This window comes from Malaclemys terrapin, chromosome 1 (assembly GCF_027887155.1).
Source record: "Malaclemys terrapin pileata isolate rMalTer1 chromosome 1, rMalTer1.hap1, whole genome shotgun sequence".
Taxonomy (NCBI): Eukaryota; Metazoa; Chordata; order Testudines; family Emydidae; genus Malaclemys; species Malaclemys terrapin.
This window is the reverse complement of record NC_071505.1, coordinates 4,595,391-4,615,616: the sequence shown is the minus strand read 5'-3', so window position 1 is coordinate 4,615,616 and position 20,226 is coordinate 4,595,391. Positions and strand designations below refer to the sequence as shown.

General features: G+C 65.6%; 1 protein-coding gene across 2 annotated transcripts in view; it reads right to left on the bottom strand.

The window, feature by feature from the left end:
- The window catches only part of FLNC (filamin C), a 52,528-nt gene extending 43,710 nt beyond the window's left edge, over window positions 1–8,818 (bottom strand). For both annotated transcript variants that reach the window (XM_054011645.1, XM_054011733.1), the window contains exon 1: window positions 8,325–8,818. In XM_054011645.1, the coding sequence (XP_053867620.1) occupies window positions 8,325–8,670 (346 nt within the window). In that variant the 5' untranslated portion in view covers window positions 8,671–8,818. The remainder of the gene's footprint in view (window positions 1–8,324) is intronic.
- Between the last annotated feature and the right edge of the window lie 11,408 nt (window positions 8,819–20,226).

Genomic DNA, 20,226 nt, shown 5'->3' with positions numbered 1-20,226 from the left:
CCTGGGCGCTGCGCAGGTTGGGTCTGTGCCAGCCCCGTGCCCCAGCTGGGCTGCACTGCGAGTGCTCTGGTGGGTGGGCCATATCCACGCGGGTGCCCCCGCTCAGTGCCACTGCCAAGCGGCTGGTTGTGAACCCTGCCCTCCAGGCACTTGTTGGCTCTGCCGGCCATGTTCTGCCCTCCCACGGGGCAGAGAGGGACAGTCTCGGACCCAGCATTACTGGGAGCGTTACACATCAGCTGCATCTCACCCCAGAGGTGGCTGCATTTCAGAGGTGGAGACCCAAAACACGTGTGAGTCTGAGATGTCCATGGGGCAGCTCCACTACGGGCATCCCAGGCCTGGCCCCATGGATCCCCCCATGCCAGGGACGCTAGTCGGGGGCTGCCGGGCTCGGGGGCTCTGCAAATCATTAGTGGCCTGCCAGCGGAGCAGAGCCTGGGCTCCCGGGGGCATCACTACACAAACCTTCCTCGCCCAGACGAACAATGGTCCCCCGCCAGCACCGGCCTGTGCTGTGCAACCATGCTGGGAGGGGGGAAACTGAGGCAGGGCGACTGACTCCCCCAAGACAAATCAGCGATTCAGTGGAAAAGCCACGAACAGAACCCAGGAGTCCTGGCTCCCCCCCACCTCCCCAACCATTAAACTCCACTTGGAATGGAACCCAGGAGGTGGGGGAGGGGAGCCAGGATGCTAGGTGGGGGGGGGAAGCCAGGACACTAGGTGAGGGGGGTAAGTTGGGGAGGGGAGGCGGGACGCTAGGCGAGGGGGGGAGGGGAGGTGGGACGCTAGGTGAGGGGGGCGAGTGGGGAGGGGAGGCGGGACGCTAGGTGAGGTGGGGAAGGGAGCCGGGAGGCTCGGTGGAGGTGCTCTGCGCTGCGGCCTCTGGCGGGTGGGGAGGGAGCCGGGATGCTAGGTGAGGGGGGGAAGGGAGCCGGGACGCTCGGCGGGGGGCTCTGTGCTGCGGCCCCCGGCAGGTGGGGGAGGGGAGCCAGGATGCTAGGTGAGGGGGGGAAGGGAGCCGGGACGCTCGGCGGGTGTGGGGGGCTCTGTGCTGCGGCCCCCGGCAGGTGGGGGAGGGGAGCCAGGACGCTAGGTGAGGTGGGGTGAGGGGAGCTGGGGAGCTCGGCAGGGGCGGGGGGCTCTGCGCTGCGGCCCCCGTCGGGTGGGGGAGGGGCGGTGGACATGGAAAAAGCAATTGGATTTGGCCCAGGGAGGAAATGGGCTGCAGATGTTCCCAGCCAGGCTCCATCGATCCCGGGGGGGGGGGGGGGGGGGGGGGGGAGGAGGGGAGGGGAGTGCGGGGGAGGCCGCTGAGCGGGCGCAGAGGGGCCGGGTCCCTGGCGCGGGCCGGGCGTCCTGCCCAGCCAGCCTCTGACCTTGAGGAAACCTGGGGGGGGCTGGTCCCTCTCCGGCAACTGGGGGCCAGGTCTGGGAGATTAGGGAGCACCCCCGCGGTCAGGCCAGGATGGGGCAACTGTGGGGGGGGGGCGGGGGACAAGAGACTGGCCCAGAGCGGCCCAGCCCTGCCAGCCGCAGTGCCAGGGCTCCAATCCTGATTTGTTCTGGCTCGGAGAGGGGCTGGGCGGGGGGGAAACAGCTGCTGTTCCCAAGGCCCCCCCCCGCCTTTGTCCACCAAAGGGAGCCGCTCAGCTGTTGGCTCCAGGAGGGGCAGCAGCTGGGGGGTGGGGGGACGCTGAGAAACTGGCTCCTTTGTTCCATGTTGCCAGGGGTCTGAGCAGAGCGGCATGGGCCCGATCCTGCACCCAGCCCGCCGAGCCCCCGCCCCAGGGGATGCACCCCACAGCTGGGGCGTTAGGCACCCGGGTTTGGAAATGACCTGTGCATCCCCACACACACCCCCGGTGGTTATTGCTTAGAGCCTTGCAGAGAGGGGGTCAGTGTCCCAGGGATTTAAACCCAGGGGCACCAGGTTTAAATCCCTGGAGGGGGGAACAGCCCCCCTTGAGCTACACCTGCTCTGGTCAGACCCTCCCCCCCATGTCTAGGCCCTTGGGACTGGGGCAGGCCACACTCAGATCCCCCTTTTCCGTCCCCGCACTAGGAGGATCCCCCCAACCTCCCCCAGAAGCACCCTGGTCCTGCAGGGGATTGGAGGGTGGGGGGGTCGGCTCTGCGGCGGGATCGGAGGGGCCGGTGCGCAGGACGGCACGTCCACGGGGCCCCAAAACACGCCCCAGGACAGGGCGGTGGCTGGAGACAGCGAACATCTGCGCCCAGCTGTGGGGTCCCCTGCCCGCCCGGCTCCCCCCGCCCCGCCCTGCTGCTGCCTTTCTGACGGCTGATCCCATCCCAGCACGTCACCCGCTTGGCAGGTGCTCACGCCAGCACCACAAGATCTGCCCCCTGCCCAGCCCCCCAGAGGAGGGGAGAGACCCGAGGCTGCACAGGGGCCCCCCTATGGGGCATAACCCTCCCAGCTCCCCCCAGGTTCTGGACACGCCAGCTCCATGCGTGTAACGAGTTTACAAGGCTCAGTTACACCAGGCAGGGGGGCAATCAGGCAGGTGGCTGGGGGGACCCTGCCACCCTTCCCCCAGAGGGCTTTGCGGCACCGCTGGGTCCCCGGGCTGAGGGGCAGGGAAGACAGCCCCAGCAGGAAGCTCGGTTTCCCAGCCCCGCGGCTCCGGCCACCCCCCCGCTCTCATTGCTGACGCCTGAGCTCAGCGCGGAGCAGCCCAGCCCGCCGTCTCCGGAGGGATGAGCTCACCACGGCGCTGGAGGGAGCCAGCGGGCGGCTGGGAGCGCAGCCGGGGGCGGAGGGGGCCTGATGTGCAGCGTGAGGCCTCCCGCAGGGCTCCCTGCCCGGCACCGGCCCCGGCAGGGAGCCGTGCCGGCCGCCCCAGGCCTGGACCACGGGGTTCACTGGGGGACACGCAGCTGCCCGGCCCTGCCACCTCCCGGGGGGGCCGCCCTGCCGGCGGTCACTGCCTGCTGTGCCCCGTGGGTCTGCCACAGCCGCCCTGCCCATGCACTGCACCACGGCCCGGCTGGCTGGCACAGCCGGTCGGGAGGCAGAGCCGTGGCGGCAGGGAGGGTGGATGGGGATGAACAGCAGGGGTGGGGTCACTGGGGAAGGGGCTGGATGGACGGACAGACGGACGGAGCCGCGGTGGGAGCGGGCGGGCGGCTGGATGGAGGGACTGACGGAGCTAGGGTGGGAGCGGGCAGCTGGACAGAGCTGGGGTGGGAGCGGGCGGCTGGACGGACGGACGGACAGACAGAGCCGTGTGGGAGCGGGCGGGCGGCTGGACGGACAGACAGAGCCGGGGTGGGAGTGGGCGGGCGGCTGGACAGACAGACAGACGGAGCTGGGGTGGGAGCGGGCGGGCAGCTGTACGGACAGACGGAGCCGGGGTGGGAGCGGGCGGGCGGCTGGACGGACAGACAGACAGACGGAGCCGGGGTGGGAGCGGGCGGGCGGCTGGACGGACAGACAGACAGACGGAGCCGGGGTGGGAGCGGGCGGGCGGCTGGACGGACAGACAGACGGAGCCGGGGTGGGAGCGGGCGGGCGGCTGGACGGACAGGTGGACGGAGCCGGGGGGGTATTTCCATGTCGGGAGGCGTCAGCCCTGGCGTGTGGGACGGGCCCCTTACCGGGAAGAGGGGCTGCATGATTCACCCGTCCCCAGACCCCACACTGGGCACCAGAACCTGCGAACTCTCGACCGCACCCCCACTGCTTGAGAACCAACCCGAGGGCAGAATGTCAATGAGCTACCAGTCAACAGTGTGCTGATTGGCCGTTTCCTCTGACATCACAAGCCCGCCCCAATGGGTTGTGCCCAAAATTGTCCCTCTGTTTGACCCACTGATGTAAACCCACCTGTTCCCTGACCCGTGACCCCGTCCCAGCAGCCAGTCCCAGCCACCCCCCAGTGACCCTGCCCCCTTCCCCAGTGACCCCGCCCCTGCTGTTCATCCCTGCCCCCAGTGACCCCGCCTCTTCCCCAGTGACCCCGCCCCTGCTGTCCCTGACCTGTCCCCAGGGACCACACCCCCACAGTTGTTCCCCCCTCCAGCCCCATTGGCACCCACTCTGCCCATTGCCTCATCCCCCCACCACACCCCAGCATCCCCCCAAACAGCCCCCCCGCCGGCAGCTCCCAGGCTGCGCGGGGGGAGCTGCCAGGCCTGGAGGGATCGGGGATGGGGGAAGGGGATGGGGGGGGGGAAGGGGGGACTGGGTTTGGGGCAGATGAACCGAGCTCAGCTGCTCATGGCAGCTGCCCCGAGCGAGCAGGGGCTGGGCCCGGCAATGGGAGCAGGCAGCGGGATTAGCCGGAGAATGTTCCCCCGGCCCCCCCAGCCCCTGCCAGCTGCTGCCCGGCCCCACGCTGGGGCCCCGCCCCAGCCAGGCACCGGCTGTCCTGGGGAGGGGGTTGGCTCCACCCCCCGCCAGCCCCAGGGGCCATCGTGCTGAGGACTGGCCCTGAGCGTCCCCCAGACACGCTTGAGAGCCCCCCACCTCCTCCCCCCCGCGCTGCCCACCCAGCCTCCCCGGGACACGCCTGAGAGCCCCAACTGCCTGGCGCCCCCGACAAGACCCCGGGGCCGAGGCCGGGCAGCCAGGCCGTGCTCCCGCGGCCACCCCCTAGCCTCCTGCCCCCCCGGGCACAGCCCACCCCCAGGTTCAAACCCCACAACCAGTCACCCTCCCCAGCCCCCTGCCCCCCCAGGCACAGCCCAGCTCCAGGTTCAAACCCCACAACCAGTCACCCCCCAGGCACAGCTCACCCCAGGTACAAACCCCACAACTAGTCACTCCCCCCAGGCCCCTGCCCCCCGAGGAACAGCCCAGCCCCAGGTACAAACCCCACAACCAGTCACTCCCCCCAGCCCCCAGTGCCCCTGGACGCAGCCCCCCCTGGGTACAAAGTTCATCCCCACCCCCTGCTTGTACGCTGGGCACAGCCCACCCCCCCACACCTTATACATCCCACAACCATTCACCCACCATCACCTGCCCACCGTCTCAGCCCCCAGTAACCTCCAGTGCCAGCGGCCTGCAGACACCCCCCAGCCCAGCCCCTCCCGTAGCCCAGCCAGCCTGTCCCCCCCCGCAGCTAGCCAGAGGGAGCGAACCCCACGCCAGGGCGGGGGGGAGGGGGCATGTCAGGCAGCACCAGTTCCCTGGGGTGTCCCCAGCCGCTCTCAGCCCCACCCTGCAGGCAGCCCTCCCGGGCCCAGACCCCATCCTGGCTGCTCTCACTCGCTCCCATCCCAGCTGCCCAGAGCTCGCAACATCTGCCCTGGCCCAGCAACCCCGGAGCTCCCAGGGAGGGAACCCGTTTTGGATGCCAAAGGGTTAACTCCGCAGGCTGAGCCCGGCTGGGGGGGGGGGGGGGGGGAGAACAGGGCCAGGCCATCAGCTCTCAGCAAGGCCCGGCCTGGGCTGGGACCTGTGCGGGGGCCCAGGCCAGGCTGCAGCCACCCCCTTGGACTTTCCAGAGTGAGAGGGAAGCCGGGCGGGGCAGGGCGGCGTGGGTCCGGCCTGGGCGAGGGGCCAAAGCTCTGTCCTGGCTCAGGCAGGGATGAAATCACAAATGGACAGTCGGAGGGGGGGGGGGGGGTGGGCGCGGCTCCGTGGCGCTTCGCAAACGGCCACTCCGACCCTCAGTGGCCTGCTGCCTCCGCAAGCGGCTCTGGGCCCAGGGGAATCGCTCGCCCCGCGCCGGAATGCAGCTGCCTCTGGGGTGGGACGTGGCAGCTGTTTAACCGCCGCACGGCAACGCCACATGTTTGAGGGCTGAGCCCCCTATGGAACCAGCGCTGGGCAAACAACAAGGGCCAGAGCTGGGGCTGGATCTGCCCCACGCTTCGAGAGGTCCCCTCTCTGCTCAGGAGGCCAGGGCTAGCCCCATGCGCAGCTGTACAGCCCCATGGGTCAGATCTGTGAGCCCTGCCCTTCCCTTCGCTCTGTGAGCCAGACAGGGAGCTCAAAGACGCTGGGGAACAAGTGTGCGGGGGGAGGGGGGGGGCAGGCTGCTCCAAACACTCCCTCCCTCCCCTCCTATGAAGGCTGACCAAATCAAAGCCCCAGACCGCCCAGAAAGCTCCCTTTGCTGCCCCCTCTCGCTTTGCCCCCATGCCCCCTGCCCCACAGCGGCAGCCTGGCAATGCCCCCCAGTGGATAGGGCAGGCACAGGTCTCCCCTCACCCCCCCAGGCCTGTATCCCAGCTGGGTGCCGCCTGTCACAGGGGAGACCCTCGCCCCTTGCCAGGTGGGGTGGAGCTAGCCGGGGGGGGGGGGGGGGGAAGATCAGAGGACAGGAGCCCCCTGCACAGAGATGGGGGCCTGGTTCTGATCTCGCCCCGGGCAGCTTTCCCCCAGGGGCCCGGCGGGTTCCCAGCGGGGGCCGTGAGAGCCAGGACCCTCAGAATCGTTTGTTTTTCCTTCCTGCCCGTGTGGCTCCAGCCGGCTAATCCCCTTCATTCCCTGGGCCAGCTCCCACACAGCAACGGGCAGCAAGCGCCAGGCCCCCACGCTGGCCTCCTGCTGCCTGCATCTGCCTCGCTGCCCAGCCTGCTGGGGCAAACTCTTGGCTGTGGGGGCAGGCTGGTATGGGGGGCAGGCTGGTATGGGGAGCCCCCCCCCCAGTGTCACTGTCCCACCAAAACACACACAAGCAAAACCAGGACACCGGAATTGACCTCTCCGAGCCAGGGCACTTGGCTGGCCTGCTAGTGAACTGCATAACAGGGAGATGCAGCAGCTGTGTGTGTGTGCGTGTGCGTGTGTGTGTGAGAGAGAGAGAGACCTGGGGGGTGTACGTGTGAGATCAGCGTGGGGGGCGAGAGCTGGGGGTCAGGGCGCAGTGTGTGTCTAGGGGAGAGAAAGCGAGTGTGTAAGGGGGCCATCAGCTTCAGTGTGTCTGTGTCCAATCAACTCAGCGCCATGTGAAGGGATCGGGGGGGGGGGGGGGGGAGAATCGGTATGTGTGTCAGGGCTCCAGAGATCAGTGGGTGTGTCAGTGACAGAGCACAGTATGCGAGAGAGATCTCTGTGTGTGTAAGGGGAACAAGGGCATTTGTGACACACATAGATCAGTGTGTGTGTTAGTGACATGCAGGGACCAGCGGGTGTGGGGTATGAATGTATCAGTGTCACACACAGATCAGGATGAGTGAGTGTGTCGGGGGCACACAGATCCCTGTGTGTGAGCAGGTGTGTCAGGGACACCCACAGATCAGTGGATGTGAGCGACAACACGTTGTGAGAGAAAGTAGCAGGTGTGAGTAGGTGTGTCAGTGTCACATACATATCAGTTTAAGTCAGTGATTCTCAAACTTCTGTACTGGTGACGCCTGTCACACAGCAAGTCTCTGAGTACGACCCCCCCCCCATAAATTAAAAACACTTGTTTATATATTTAACACCATTATAAATGCTGGAGGCAAGCAGGGTTTGGGGTGGAGGCTGACAGCTCGCGACACCCCACATAATAACCTCACGACCCCCTGAGGGGTCCTGACCCCCAGTTTGAGACCCCCTGGTGTAAGTGAGTGTGTAAGGGGCACACTGATCACTGTGTGTGAGCAGGTGTGTCAGGGTCACAGGCAGATCAGTGGGTGTGAGGGTGTGTGTCAGAAAGAGCAGTGTGTGGGTGAGTGGGTTGAGTGTGTCTGACACGCAGATCGGGGGGGGGAATGTCAGTGGAACCACATCAATCAGTGCGTGTGAGGGGGTGTGTCAGTGGCACACTCAGATCAGGGTTTGTGCAGGGGTGTCAGAGACAGAACACAGTGCGTGACAGATCAGTGTGTGGGTGAGTGTGTCTGACACACAGATCAGAGTGCGTGAGGGAGAGGTCAGGGGCACACACAGATCAGTATGTGAGTGTGTCAGGGGCACATGCAGATTGGTGGCTGTGAGTGGGTGTGTCAGCGGCATGTGCAGATCAGTGAGTGCGAGGGGTGTGTCAATGGCACATGCTGCCCGTGGCACACTCAGATCAGTGGGTGTGAGTGAGTGTGTCAGGGAACATGCAGATCAGTGGGTGTGAGCGGGCATGTCAGGGGCACACTTAGCGCTGTGAGTTTGAGTGGGTGCATCAGGGGCACACTCCACACTGGGTGTGAGCAGGCATGTCAGGGGCACACTCGGCAGAGTGGGCATGTCAGGGGCACACTCGGCGCTGTGAGCATGAGTGGGGGTGTAGGCGCAGTGGGCCAGGGGCACACTCGGCGACGCGAGCGTGAGCAGGCGTGCCGGGGGCACACCGTGCACTGCGGGTGTGAGGGGCGTGTCGGGGGCACACTCGGCGCCGTGGGCGTGTCCCTGCGCCCGGACTCACCGATGGACACCAGCTTGATGTGCTCCCGCTCCAGGAACTCCAGCGCCACCGACACGTTCTCCAGCTTCATCTGGCGGAAGTTGGGGCGCGCGTGGTACTTGCGGTACATGCGCTTCTGGCTCAGCACCTCCAGCAGCGCGATGAGCCGCAGCCCGTCGCCCAGGTCGCGCTGCAGGTCGCCCAGGCGCTTGTGCACGCACTTGAGGTGCTCGTTGCACCAGCGGGTGAACGTGTTCTGCTGGATCTTCTTCCAGGGCGCGTCCTCCGCCAGGTCCTTCTCCGTGGCCGGCATCTCCTCCGCCTCCTCGCCGGCCGCCGGCGCCTCGGGGCAGCTGTGGCTGTTCATCTCCGCCGCGCGGGGGGCTCGCCGGCCCGGGAAGGAGGAGGGGGGAACCGAGCAGCCCCCGCGGCGAGCTCCTGCCCCACGCGTGGGCTCTCCCCGTGCGCGGCGGTCGCGAGTGGGGCTGTGCCGGCGGCTCCCGGGTGCGCCCCAGTGAAGCGGCGGCCCCGCGCCGGGGGGTTTTAAGGGGCCGCCGCCCGCCCGCCCCCCCGGGCCCCGCGTCAGGACGCAGGACTCCCAGGAATGCCGGGGCCTGACCATATACAAGTAAGAGCCGAGCAGGAACTTTCTCTTCCTCCCCGCGGAGATAACGCCCGGGCCGGCGATTGGGCGCTAAGGATAGCGGGGGGTTGGGATTGGCTCGGCCCCCGCCCCCCCGGGCTGACGCCGGGGACATCTGGCTGCTATTTTTAACCTGCCCCCAAACCGGGGGGAGGGGAGGATCCTCGCTCCTTGTAGACAATGGGAGGAGGGCCCCTGCACCCCCCCCCCCCCCAAACCGCCGAAGGACCCCGGTCGCCGGGAGGCACCATAGGAAGAAGTGGGGCCGGGCATGTGGGCCTGGAGGGGGGACCAAAGATGAGCACCTGGAGTTCTGGCCCCGGCTGGCTGCACACCCCAGGGCTTTGCTCTGTGTCACTCCGTGCCTCAGTTTCCCCATCTGTCACTCGGAGGGGGGGATCCCAGACCCACGTGGGTGGGCGGGCCGGACTTCATTCATTCGGGTGAGCGCCCCGCGCTTGGGGATCCCGGTGGAAGGTGCTAGAGTGCGGCCGTGTGTGCTCAGCGCTCAGAAAAAGCCCTCTCATGGAAAGCCCTGGCGAGCCGCGGGGGAGGGGACGGGCCCGGAGCGCAGGAGGGGGCAGGGAGCCCGGAGGTTCATATTTCTCTCATGATGCACCGCTCAGAATAACCCATGAGCTGTGTGGTCACAGTGAGCCCGCAGCTCGATGCGTGACGTGACGCGGAGCCTGGCCGGCTGGCTGAGCAATGGGACGGCTCAGGTCCGACTGCGTGGCCCGGGCCTCACCCGGTAAACGGCTCCCACGCCTGGTAAACAGCTACAGGGCCCGATAAACGGCTCCCACGCCTGGTAAACGGCTCCCACACCCAGTAAACAGCTACGGGGCCCGATAAACGGCTCCTACGCCCGGTAAACGGCTCCCGCACGGGGTAAATAGCTCCCACATCTGGTAAACAGCTCCCACTCCCGCCCCGGTAAACAGCTCCCACTCCTGCCCCTTGTGAACAGATCCCACACCTGATAAACAGCTATGGGGCCTGGTAAACAGCTCCCGCGTGGGGGTAAACAGCTGTGGGGCCTGGTAAATGGCTCCCACACCTGGTGAGCAGCTCCCATGCCTGGTAAACAGCTCTTGCACCCGGTAAACAGCTTCCACACTCCCTCCCTTGGTAAACGGCTCCCACGCCCAGTAAACGGCTACGGGACCTGGTAAACGGCTCCCACGCCCAGTAAACGGCTCCCACGCCCAGTAAACGGCTACGGGACCTGATAAATGGCTCCCACGCCCAGTAAACGGCTCCCACACGGGGTAAACAGCTCCCACTCCCACCCTGGTAAACAGCTCCCGTGCCCGGTAAACAGCTCCCATGCCCGGTAAATAGCTTCCACACTCCCGCCCCTGCTAAACGGCTCCCGCCCCTGGTAAACAGCCCCCACTCTTGCCCAAGGGTAAACGGCTCCCACCCGAGGGTAAACAATTTCCGCGCGGGGGTAAACAGCTCCCACTCCCAGTAAACAGCTGTGGGGTCTGGTAAACGGCCCCCGCCCCTGGTGAGCGGCTCCCACGCCGGGTAAACAGCTCTCGCGTCACTGGCACAGGGTGGGCAGCCCAGCACAGGGGACCGGACCCCGTGCGGCTACTCTCTTTCCCGGGGCGGGGGGAGGGGAAAGCCACCGGAGCTGGTGGCCAACCCCTAAGGTTGCAGGGGGCATCTGGACATCTCCTAGACCCCTGGCAACGTCTCCAATAACACCAGCGCCGCTCCTGGGACATGGGGAACCCGAGGCTTTTGGGTTCTTGATGGGCACATGGGCCTGGCGCCTCTCTCGGGGCCCCACGTGGGGCGTCAGGGCCACTCCCGCCTGCTAGCGGGCCTTGCCGGGGTCATGGGTCCGGAAGTCCGGCTGCCAGGGAGGAGCAGGAGTCGTTAACCAGCGACTTTGCCAGGCAGGAATGGCCCCGGCCCACCAAGGATCCTCCCGCCACAGTTCACCAGTTTTTCTGCCTGTTCCCTGTGCTCTGGGGCTGGCCATGGGATCCCGGGCGCTGGGGGGGTTCCCATGTCATGTGGTGGGGCTCCCCCCGCCCCCAGGTGAATGCTGGCAGGATGTCAGTGGCACACCCACTCCCCACCCCCACCCGGCATTCCAGCGTGTCCTCTAAACCTGCTCCCCACGCCCCTGGGTGCCCCCTATGTCTGCTCCCCGCCAGCCGCTGAGGGCTGGATCCCAGCAGCTCGGCTGCTCAGGGGCCGCGAACTCCCCCAAAGTGCTGCCAGGTTGTGATTGCCCCCTGCTGCCCGGTTCCCCCAGCTCCCCTGCTGAGTTTGGCCCAGGTTTCTCCCCTTTCAGCCCTGCCCTTTTCCCGTCTCTTCCCGCGTGCTAGTTTGAGCCCAGTGGGAGCCACCCCCCACGTGCCGCGGTGGGGTCCGTCCCTGGCGGACGGGACACTGGCGTGTGGCGGGCGTTCCGCTCGGCCCGCCCCGGCTTGGTTGGTAGCACAACCCCCGAGGCAGCAGATTGCATTCGACCCAGTTCTCCCGGCTAGAAATAACCCGCCTGGTCACCCAGGCCTGAATCAGAGCGGATAGAATATCAGGCTGTTTCCTCAAGGGACAAAGCACACGGAGTGTCTGAATGCCCCCCCACCCCATGTCATCCCATCTCCTCCCCATGGCCCCGCTGAGCTCCTAGGGGCAGGGATGCCCTGGGAACCGTTCGTTCCTGCTCCGGCTCGTTCCTTACCACGTCTGCGCTCTAGAGACTGCGTAAAGCTGGCCACTGGGGTGATGGGTGTGTGAGAGAGACGCCACAGCTCTGCCGCACAGACCCAGAGCCTCCTCACTGCGCATCCCCGGGGCCCTGCCCGTGGGGGGCCAGGACAGCTCCTCCCGTGGGGTGGCCAGAGCCGGCACGTGGCCAGCATTGGTGGCTGCCGACGGGCCAAACCCCTGGAAGATCTGAAAGGGGATGAAACTCAAGGGGAGGGCGTGCAAGGGACACCCTTGAATTACAGGGGTTTCTGCTCTGGGCTGGGGGCTCCTTAGGTGAGAGAGACCTGGTGTGCGTCGCTCACAGGCTGACGGGCAGCCCCTCGGGGGCACCGGGGAGGCATTTCCAGCCGAGGTGGGGCCGGGTTCGTGCCGTCAGATGAGGCACCGGCCAGATGTCCTGCATGCAGTGCGGCTCAGCCGCGTTCGGGGGAGCTGGCTGCGTGGGGGCAGACAAGGGCTGGGAGGGGGCCTGGCTCACGAAAGGAGAGTGGGCATGCCTGGGAGGGGGGGACCAGGGGTAAACAGCAGGGACGGGGAGAGCCGGTAAAGCTAAAGGACGGAGGCGGCTCAGGACCAAATAACTGGCCAGGAGGGAGCTGAAACTGGCAACAAGAGGTGGGTTCTCACCCCCGTGGATCAGCCTTCCGTGGGGCCAAGCCGAGGAATGAACCAGCCTGCAGCTGGAGGCGGGGAGATGTGGGAAGGGGATCGCGCAACGGGGCTGGAGTGACCCAGGAGTCTTGTCCGGTCCTGTGTTCCCTTCCTCCCCCAGCCCAGCTCCCGGCCGCCAGTGTGTGCCCATGAGCGCGTCAGCCCACCCGCACCCACCGCTGCACCCCCTGGCATCGCAGCCCTGCCCTCCCTCGCCACCTGGCCCTGGCCTCGCCGCCCACCCAGCCTCAGCCCTGCACCATGCTTCTGGCCCCAGGGCCCACTCCTGCTCCTCAGCTCCCGCTGCCCAGCCCTGCCTCCCTCTGACCTCGGCTGTGCATGTCTCTGCCCAGCCCACCATCACCTCGCGTGTTTGCTTGTGTAACTGCCCCAAGTTTGCGATGCTCCCTGCCCGGAACAGCTTCCCCTGGGCTGCAAAGAGAGGGGGTCCAGGGACAGGGGTCTAGCGAGGGAAACGTCCAGGCTGGAGTTTGGAGAGGAAATGAAGAGGAGGGGGCATTGGCAGGGCGCAAACGACGCCCTTGTTTACACAAGGCAGAGTTGGCCTGTGGAACTCCTTGCCACAAGATGGAATGCAGGCCAAGAGCTGAGCGGGGGGGCCGGACAGGCCTGGCCATTAGTAGGGATAACAAACATCCCCAGGGCAAGGGTGGGGGGCATCGGCTCACAGCCAGCGGGAGCCAGGTGTCCCCGTCAGTTCCGGTTTCTCACTCAGACAGCAGCTCGGGTTTATAGCGGCTCCTGTGACCAGGCCATGAATCATCACCTGGCCCTGCCTCGTTACCCAGCCCCTCCGATCTCCCGGCTCCCCGCCAGCCCCTGGAACCTTCCAGCCCATGGAGAGCCAGCGTGCGCCCGGCTACAGCAAAGGGCAGCGGGCCTCCCAGTGCCATGGCCGCAGGGGCCTGGGGCTGCTCTGCCACCCCCCCAGAGCTGGCAGGTGGTGGCTACAGTCACCCCCAGGGGATGGCTAGGAGGAATGGGGCAGGATGGAATTAGGAAACTATCCAGGTGCTGTACAGTACATGGGGGCAGGAGGCAGCGAAGTGTAGTGGTTAGAGCTGGCTTGTGGAGGGGAGTGGGGTCTGGTGGTTAGAGCAGGGGGGTCAGGACACCTGGGTTCTATCCCTGGCTTGTGGAGGGGAGTGGGGTCTGGTGGTTAGAGCAGGGGGGTCAGGACACCTGGGTTCTATCCCTGGCTTGTGGAGGGGAGTGGGGTCTGGTGGTTAGAGCAGGAGGGTGGTGGGAGTCAGGATGCCTGGGTTCTCCCGCTCTGGGGGAGTCCTCCGCACACTCTGCCTTGGTTTCCCCAGCTGCGATACAGGGACCCATCCCGCTGGCCGCCCTTGCTGGGGGAACGGATTGCTTGCCAAGGGCGCTGAGCGCCTTGGTGGCAGATGCTGGAGCCAGGGATGGGCCTGTCGGTATTTCAGAGCCAAGGTGACCCCCCGGCTGGTGCTCCATCGACCCAGCCGAGCAAAGAACCGGAACAAATGAGCAGCCGGCCGAGCGCCTGACAGCCCAGCCGATCCCCTTGCCATGAGGCCGCAGCTCCCCCAGCTCAGGGGTGGATGGATGGACAGACAGCAGGGCACCCCCAGCTCCCAGGCCCTGCACTCAGTCCGCAGGGGATCAGCCAGCCCCAGGTCCGAGCTGCCTGGGTGGCCCCCAGGGGCTGGGAGATGAGCCCCCCTGGGCGGGCAAGGATCAGACACAGTGGCCAAGCAGGTGCTGGAGGATCTGGGCACCGTCTGCCCAATGCCATGGAGCAAACACCACCCTGCCCTGTGTGAGAGATGCTGCCTCCCAGGTAGGCCCGGGGCTGGGTCTCCAGGCCACACCAGCCCCACGTCTCCCACCCTGTGGCACTGAAGCAGGCCATCAACCCACGGAGACTTGAGGGGGGGCCTAGTCCTGGCCAGCGTGGTACAGAGTGAGGAGAGCCCTGCAGCGATCAGCCTGAGCTTTGACCTTATCCTAGGCTGCCCAGCTCTGAATGCTATCCAGCAGCAGCATCCCCTGCAGCAAGGAGTTCCCCAGATCAGCTCCACGCAAGAGATGGCGCCTTGTGCTTGCTCTGCGCCCGCTGCCCCAGGCGTGTCCTCTCCATGGGGTGGGGATGAGGAGCCGGGGCCCAATGGGAGCCAGACCAGAGAGAGGGGGGCTGCCCGGCAGTATCCCCAAGCGTGCCATCATGTGAGGACCCAAAGCCAGGGAGCTCTCCCGAGATGGCGAATCCTGCAGTGCCCGGTTTCTGATTTGAATTGGTCCAGCTCCAGCGCCCGGCTGGGGCTCTCGTGCCATCTTTCCCCACCAGCTCAGAGTTTCTCCCCATGGACGGCCTCTGGCCCGGTCATCCAATCACCGCCCGCTCTCCTTTGGGTGTGCTGGACCCACCGAGGTCCCTTCAGCCGCTGACTGACACCGATTTTCTCCAGCCTTGACTCACTTCCACGACTCTGCTCTGCACCCTCTGCAATCGTCCCACAGCCTTTCACCACCTGGCCCCCAGAACGGGGCGCAGTGTTCTCCCAGCAGCAGGTGGCCGGCCCACCAGGGTGGAGGCTAGTGAGAGAGGCCGCACGGGCTAGTGGACTAAGCAGGGGATCCGTGGCCAGGGCTCCTGGGTTCTATTCCTGGTTTGCTGGGTGACCTCTGGTCAATCACCTCCCCTGCACCGTGCCTCAGTTTCCCCTCTGTACAGTGGCGAGCTTGGCCTGACTGCCCCCCTCCAGGGCTGGCTAGTGGGGTGGGGTGGGGTGGGGGACCGTGTTGGGGAGGGGCCTGGGCAGGGAGGTCCCAGGAGGCTGGAATGGGCCCAGTGGATTCAAGCCCCAGCTAACCCCCCCCCCCCAACCATTATCTCCAGGCTGCAGTCCCAGCATTGGGTTCATCAAGGAGAGTCCAGAGCAGGGCCCTGGGGGAGGGGAGCTCCATGCTCAGTGGGGGATGGGTGAGCGTCTCTGCAGCCGCCCGCCTGGGATGCCTGAATGACCGGGAGCAGCGGGAACCCGAGCCGGGGCCGCTATTAATAAAGGGCCGAGTCAGAGTGGGTCGGCATCAGCAGCCAGAAATACTCCGCGCCCTTTGCACACTCACGCCAGGCGCTGGGGACAGTCCCAAGGCAGCCAGTGCAGTGTTAACGCAGCACTACGAGGGGGTGTGCACAGAGAGATGGCGATAGATAGATAGATTAGATAGATGTGGTATACCTTGACTTTAGAAAGGCTTTTGATGCTGTCTCTGTGACCTCCTAAACAAACTAGGGAAATACTATCTAGCTGGAGCGGCTATAAAGTGGGTGCAGAACTGTTTGAAAACCGTTCCCAGCGAGTAGTTATCCGTGGTTCACAGTCACCTGGAAGGACAAATCGAGTGGGGTCCCGCAGGGATCAGTTCTGGGTCCGGTTCTGTTTAATATCTTCATTGATGATTAGATAATAGCATAGAGTACACTTACAGAGTTGGTAAAGAGCGACAAAGAGTCCTGTGGCACCGTATAGACTAACAGATGTATTGGAAGGGTTGCAAGTGCTTTGGAGGACAGGATTAAAATTCAAAATGATCTGGCCAAACTGGAGAAATGATCTGAAGTAAAGAGGATGAAATTCAATAAGGACAAATGCCAAGTACTCCACATGGGAAGGAACAATCCGTTGCACACACACAAACTGGGCAATGACTGCCTAGGAGGGAGAACTGCGGGAAGGGATCTCGGGGTCAGTGTAACACTTGCAAAAGAAGCAAACCTCATTCTGGGATGAATTAACAGGAGAGCTGTAAGCAAGACACGAGAAGTCATTCTTCCGCTCTACTCTGTGCTGATACAACCTCAGCTGGAGTATTGTGTCCAGTTCTGGGAGCCACATTTCAGGAAGGATGTGGACAAATTGGAGAAAGTCCAGAGAAGAGCAACAAAAATGATTAAAGGCCCAGGAAACATGACCTAGGAGGGAAGATTGAAAAAATTGGGTTTGTTTAGTTTGGAGAAGAGAAGACTGAGAGGGGACATGATAGCAGTTTTCAGGTATCTAAAAGGTTGTTACAAGGAGCAGGGAGAAGAATTGTTCTCGTTAACCTCTGAGGATAGGACAAGAAGCAATGGGCTTAAATTGCAGCAAGGATGGTTTAGGTTGGACATGAGGAAAAACTTCCTGTCAGGCTGGTTAAGCACTGGAATAAATTGCCCAGGGAGGTTGTGGAATCTCCATCTCTGGAGATTTTTAAGAGCAGGTTGGACAAACACCTGTCAGGGACGGTCTAGAAAATACTTGATCCTCCAGCTCCATCCTTCCCATGTCACCTCCCTGGCCAGCCCAGGAGCGCCCTGCCGGCCCCACTGCTGGCGACACTCAGGCCCTTCGAGGTCCAGGGGCCCAATCCTGACCGGCAGCTCTCGGCCCCACGGCACTGAGGATGAGGTGTGGGAAGTGGGGAAGAAGGCTGCAGGTGCCAGGGGCGGTTGTATAGGATGGTAAGGGGGGGGGCACGGTTGTTTGAAAGTGGAGAGAGATGTAGAGGGGGTGTGTGTGCTGTGTGTGTGTGTGTGTGCATGTGCCCTCAGCCTTCCCCCTGGCTCCGCCCCACAAGACTGACACCCCCCCCCCGCCCCACTCAGGACGTGGCTCTTCCTGCCGTTGGGCCCTGGCTGGTCCAACCGCTGGACTCCTCTGGGGGCCGCCTGGGGTCCAACTCCACCAGGGCCAACGCTACCCCCTTGCCTGAGTCACCCAGGTGCTTCCAGCGCTTGGCCTGCTCCAGCCCCTGGCTACTGGGGGGGGGGGGGGGCTCTAGCATTGGCCCCTCTCTTCATGCAGCCCCCTCCCGGAGCCAATCCCTTCAGCCCACCAGCCCGGGCGGGCTCCCGGCTGCTCCCCCCAGCCTGGGGCCTAGCCGGAGAGGCTCAGGTGGGACCTTCTGCTCCAGCATGAGCTCCAGGCACCACCTGCAGACGGCCAACCCGTCCTGTCCCCCGGGGAGCTGTTCCCAGGTAGCACTGTGGGGCCAGCATCTGCCTCGCCTCGACACCCAGTCACCGGCTCTCACTTGGCCTCCATCAGCTGGGTCACAGAGCCCCCCTGCTCTCCGAAATCCCGCCCCCCAGGGGCCTGCAGATGGGATCCGGCCACCACACCCCGCTCTTGGTCAAGCTGGCACACGGGACTCCGCTGGCGTGATGTGATTCCCACCACACGGGGCGGCAGGAGGCTGGGAGGGGAACCCCGGGGCAGAGGGGGCGCTGAGTGGGTTCTGGCAGCGGGGCGGAGGCTACGCCAGGATGATTTAGGGGCCGGCTGAGAACCTAGAGCCTTGCTGGGCACCTCCAGCCGGGGCCGCCTGCCGAGCGCTGGGGTTGGCCAGGGAGGGCAGCGCGGCCTGGACCCTCCAGTTCCAGGGGCCCCCTGGAGCAGACAGCTCCGCTGGGGGCGATCTGCCATGCAAGGCCCGCCCTCGAACACACTCAGCCCCCCGGGCCGCTGAATCGGGGGGGGGAACAGCCCCCATCAGACAGTCACACACTGTGCCTGACCCGTGCAGCTCAATATAGCAGCTGAGCACTGCCCGAAGCACCTGGCTGGCGCGGCCGGGGGGAGTGAGCCGCTCCCTGCCAGCCGGCAGAGAACACTGTGTGCTCGGCACGGGTGCCAGGCCAGAGAGGGGCGTGCGGGTCAGAGCTCAGGGGAGGGGGGTTCGGCCTCGCAAGGGGCATTTCACCAGCCAGCCAGCCCCTGCGTCGGCAGCCGCAGCGGGGTCCCACCGAGCAGCCTCCAGCCGTGGGGGGGGGGGGTAGTCAGAGACCCTAGACTCATGCCAGCACTTCACAGCCCAGCTGACCTGGCCCGGCCCAGATAGCCCCGATCCCCGGCCCCCGGCCCAGGGCAAGGGGGAGTGTCCTGGCTTGGGGGGGCCGTGCTCAAGGCTCTTACAGTGCGAGGGGGGTAAACTGGTCCAGGCGGGGCCCTGAGCCTGCTCAGGGGGGCTTGGACAAGGACAGGCTGGGCCAGAAACCTGGAGCTGAGGAGAACAGCTGGGGGCGCTCTGGGTCCTGCCTGAGCTGGCTCCGGGGAGGAGCCGGAGCCCCATTATTCCAGCCTGGCGTTCTCTCCACCGCCACTGGCCAGCCCCCGAGGAGAGCACCCCATGCATTCCCCGCAGCCCTCAGCCAGGAGCTCCTTCGTGGGCTCGGCTTCACGCTGCCTTGGAGGGGGCCCATCCCCACGGCATCTGGGCCATTCTAGCCGGGGCCCACGCTTGCAGTCGGGGGGACGTTTCCCATCCACTTCCCCAGAGCAGGATCCCGGCCCAGGGCTTCAGCTCCCCTGAGGGCTGTCTCCAGCCCCCTTGGGGGTCCCCGAGCTGGGTTCTCACTGTACCCCGGGCGCAGCCCCCGCCCAACACGAGGTGACGCCTAGGACAGACCCAGGCTCCGTGGATTTAGGAAGTTCTTTTACCAAGTTACAACATTCAACAACCACAAAGAGGGGGAGCCCCCGAGCGCGGGAGTCGGGGGGGCAGCCGCGGCTCCAGTCGGAAAGCAGGGACGCAGGGCTGGGCGGGGACAGAGCAGGAGCCGGCCGCAGAGGCCACGGGGCCAGGTCAGCCCCTGTGCAGGCGCTTCAGGAATACATGCCCAGGGAAAGGTGTCACGGCCCGGGTCCCACAGGCCCAAGCCGTTTTGAAGCCCCCCCACCGAGAGCCCCTTTCTTGTCAAGGGCCCCGCCCTGCCCATCTGCGCCGACCGTTCACGAGCCGTCGTGACACCAGTGAGTGTGCAAACGCCAGCCGCCCAGGCCTGGGGCCAGCGCCCACGGCTCACCCATCGAGGGCAGAAGAAAGGGGGGCGCTAACATTGAACTGACGTGACGGGGGAAGGTTTGCAGCCGGGGCCCTCGGGCGAAGGGGTGACAGCGAGAGGCAGGGGAAACCATGGGGGCTCCCCCTTTAAAAAGAATGAAATCTCCCTCCACTGGGCCTTCCCTGCCGAACGGCACCAAGAGCGTCCAACCTTCCCGGGCACGGAGCACGCGTGTAAAGACATGTTCAATGTTGCCAGCTAAACACTCCAGCCCAGGCTTCCCACATGACCGCCTTGGGTTTCAGTTTATTGCAACAGATCACGCCGAGCACCGGGGCGGGCGTGCCGGGCCAGCAGGAGGCAGGGTCTGGCGGGTGGGGCGGGGAGTGGGGAGCATTGGGTCTGGGTCTCCAGCGCAGCCCTCTGGCTGACCAGGAGAGGAGCCGATGTGCTCTGGAGAGGGGAGGAAGAGGTGGGCACGGGTTCAGAACGGCTGGGCTATGGTAGAGGTGCAGGGTGGCGTCTGCCTGGTCCCTGGCTGAAGGGGGGTGGCAGGCTGGTACCCATCCTCCCTACCCCAGCCAAGGCCCATCCTGCCACTCCCAGTCTGTCGGCAGCTCGTCCAAGGTAACAACATTCCACGGCAGGGGCCACAGGGGGGCGCCGAGAGCCAGGCAGTGGGAACCTCCCCAAGGCGGGGCGCCCCGGGCAGCGAGGCTGTTAACCAGACTAGCACCGGCCATGGAGCCAATCAGAAGGGACCGGACCAGAGCCCTGCCTGGGGCTCCCTTGGGATCCCAGCACCCCCATGGTGGGGTGGGGGTGGGATGGAGGGGGGCAGTGTGGGTCAGGGTGGGGGCTGGGATGGAGGGGGGCAGTGTGGGTCAGGGCGGGGGCTGGGATGGAGGGGGGCTGTGTGGGGGCTGGGATGGAGGGGAACAGTGTGGGTCAGGGTGGGGGCTGGGATGGAGGGGGCAGTGTGGGGCAGTGTGGGGGCTGGGATGGAGGGGGGGCAGGGTGGGTCAGGGCAGGGGCCAGGATGGAGGGGGGGCAGTGTGGGTCAGGGCGGGGGCTGG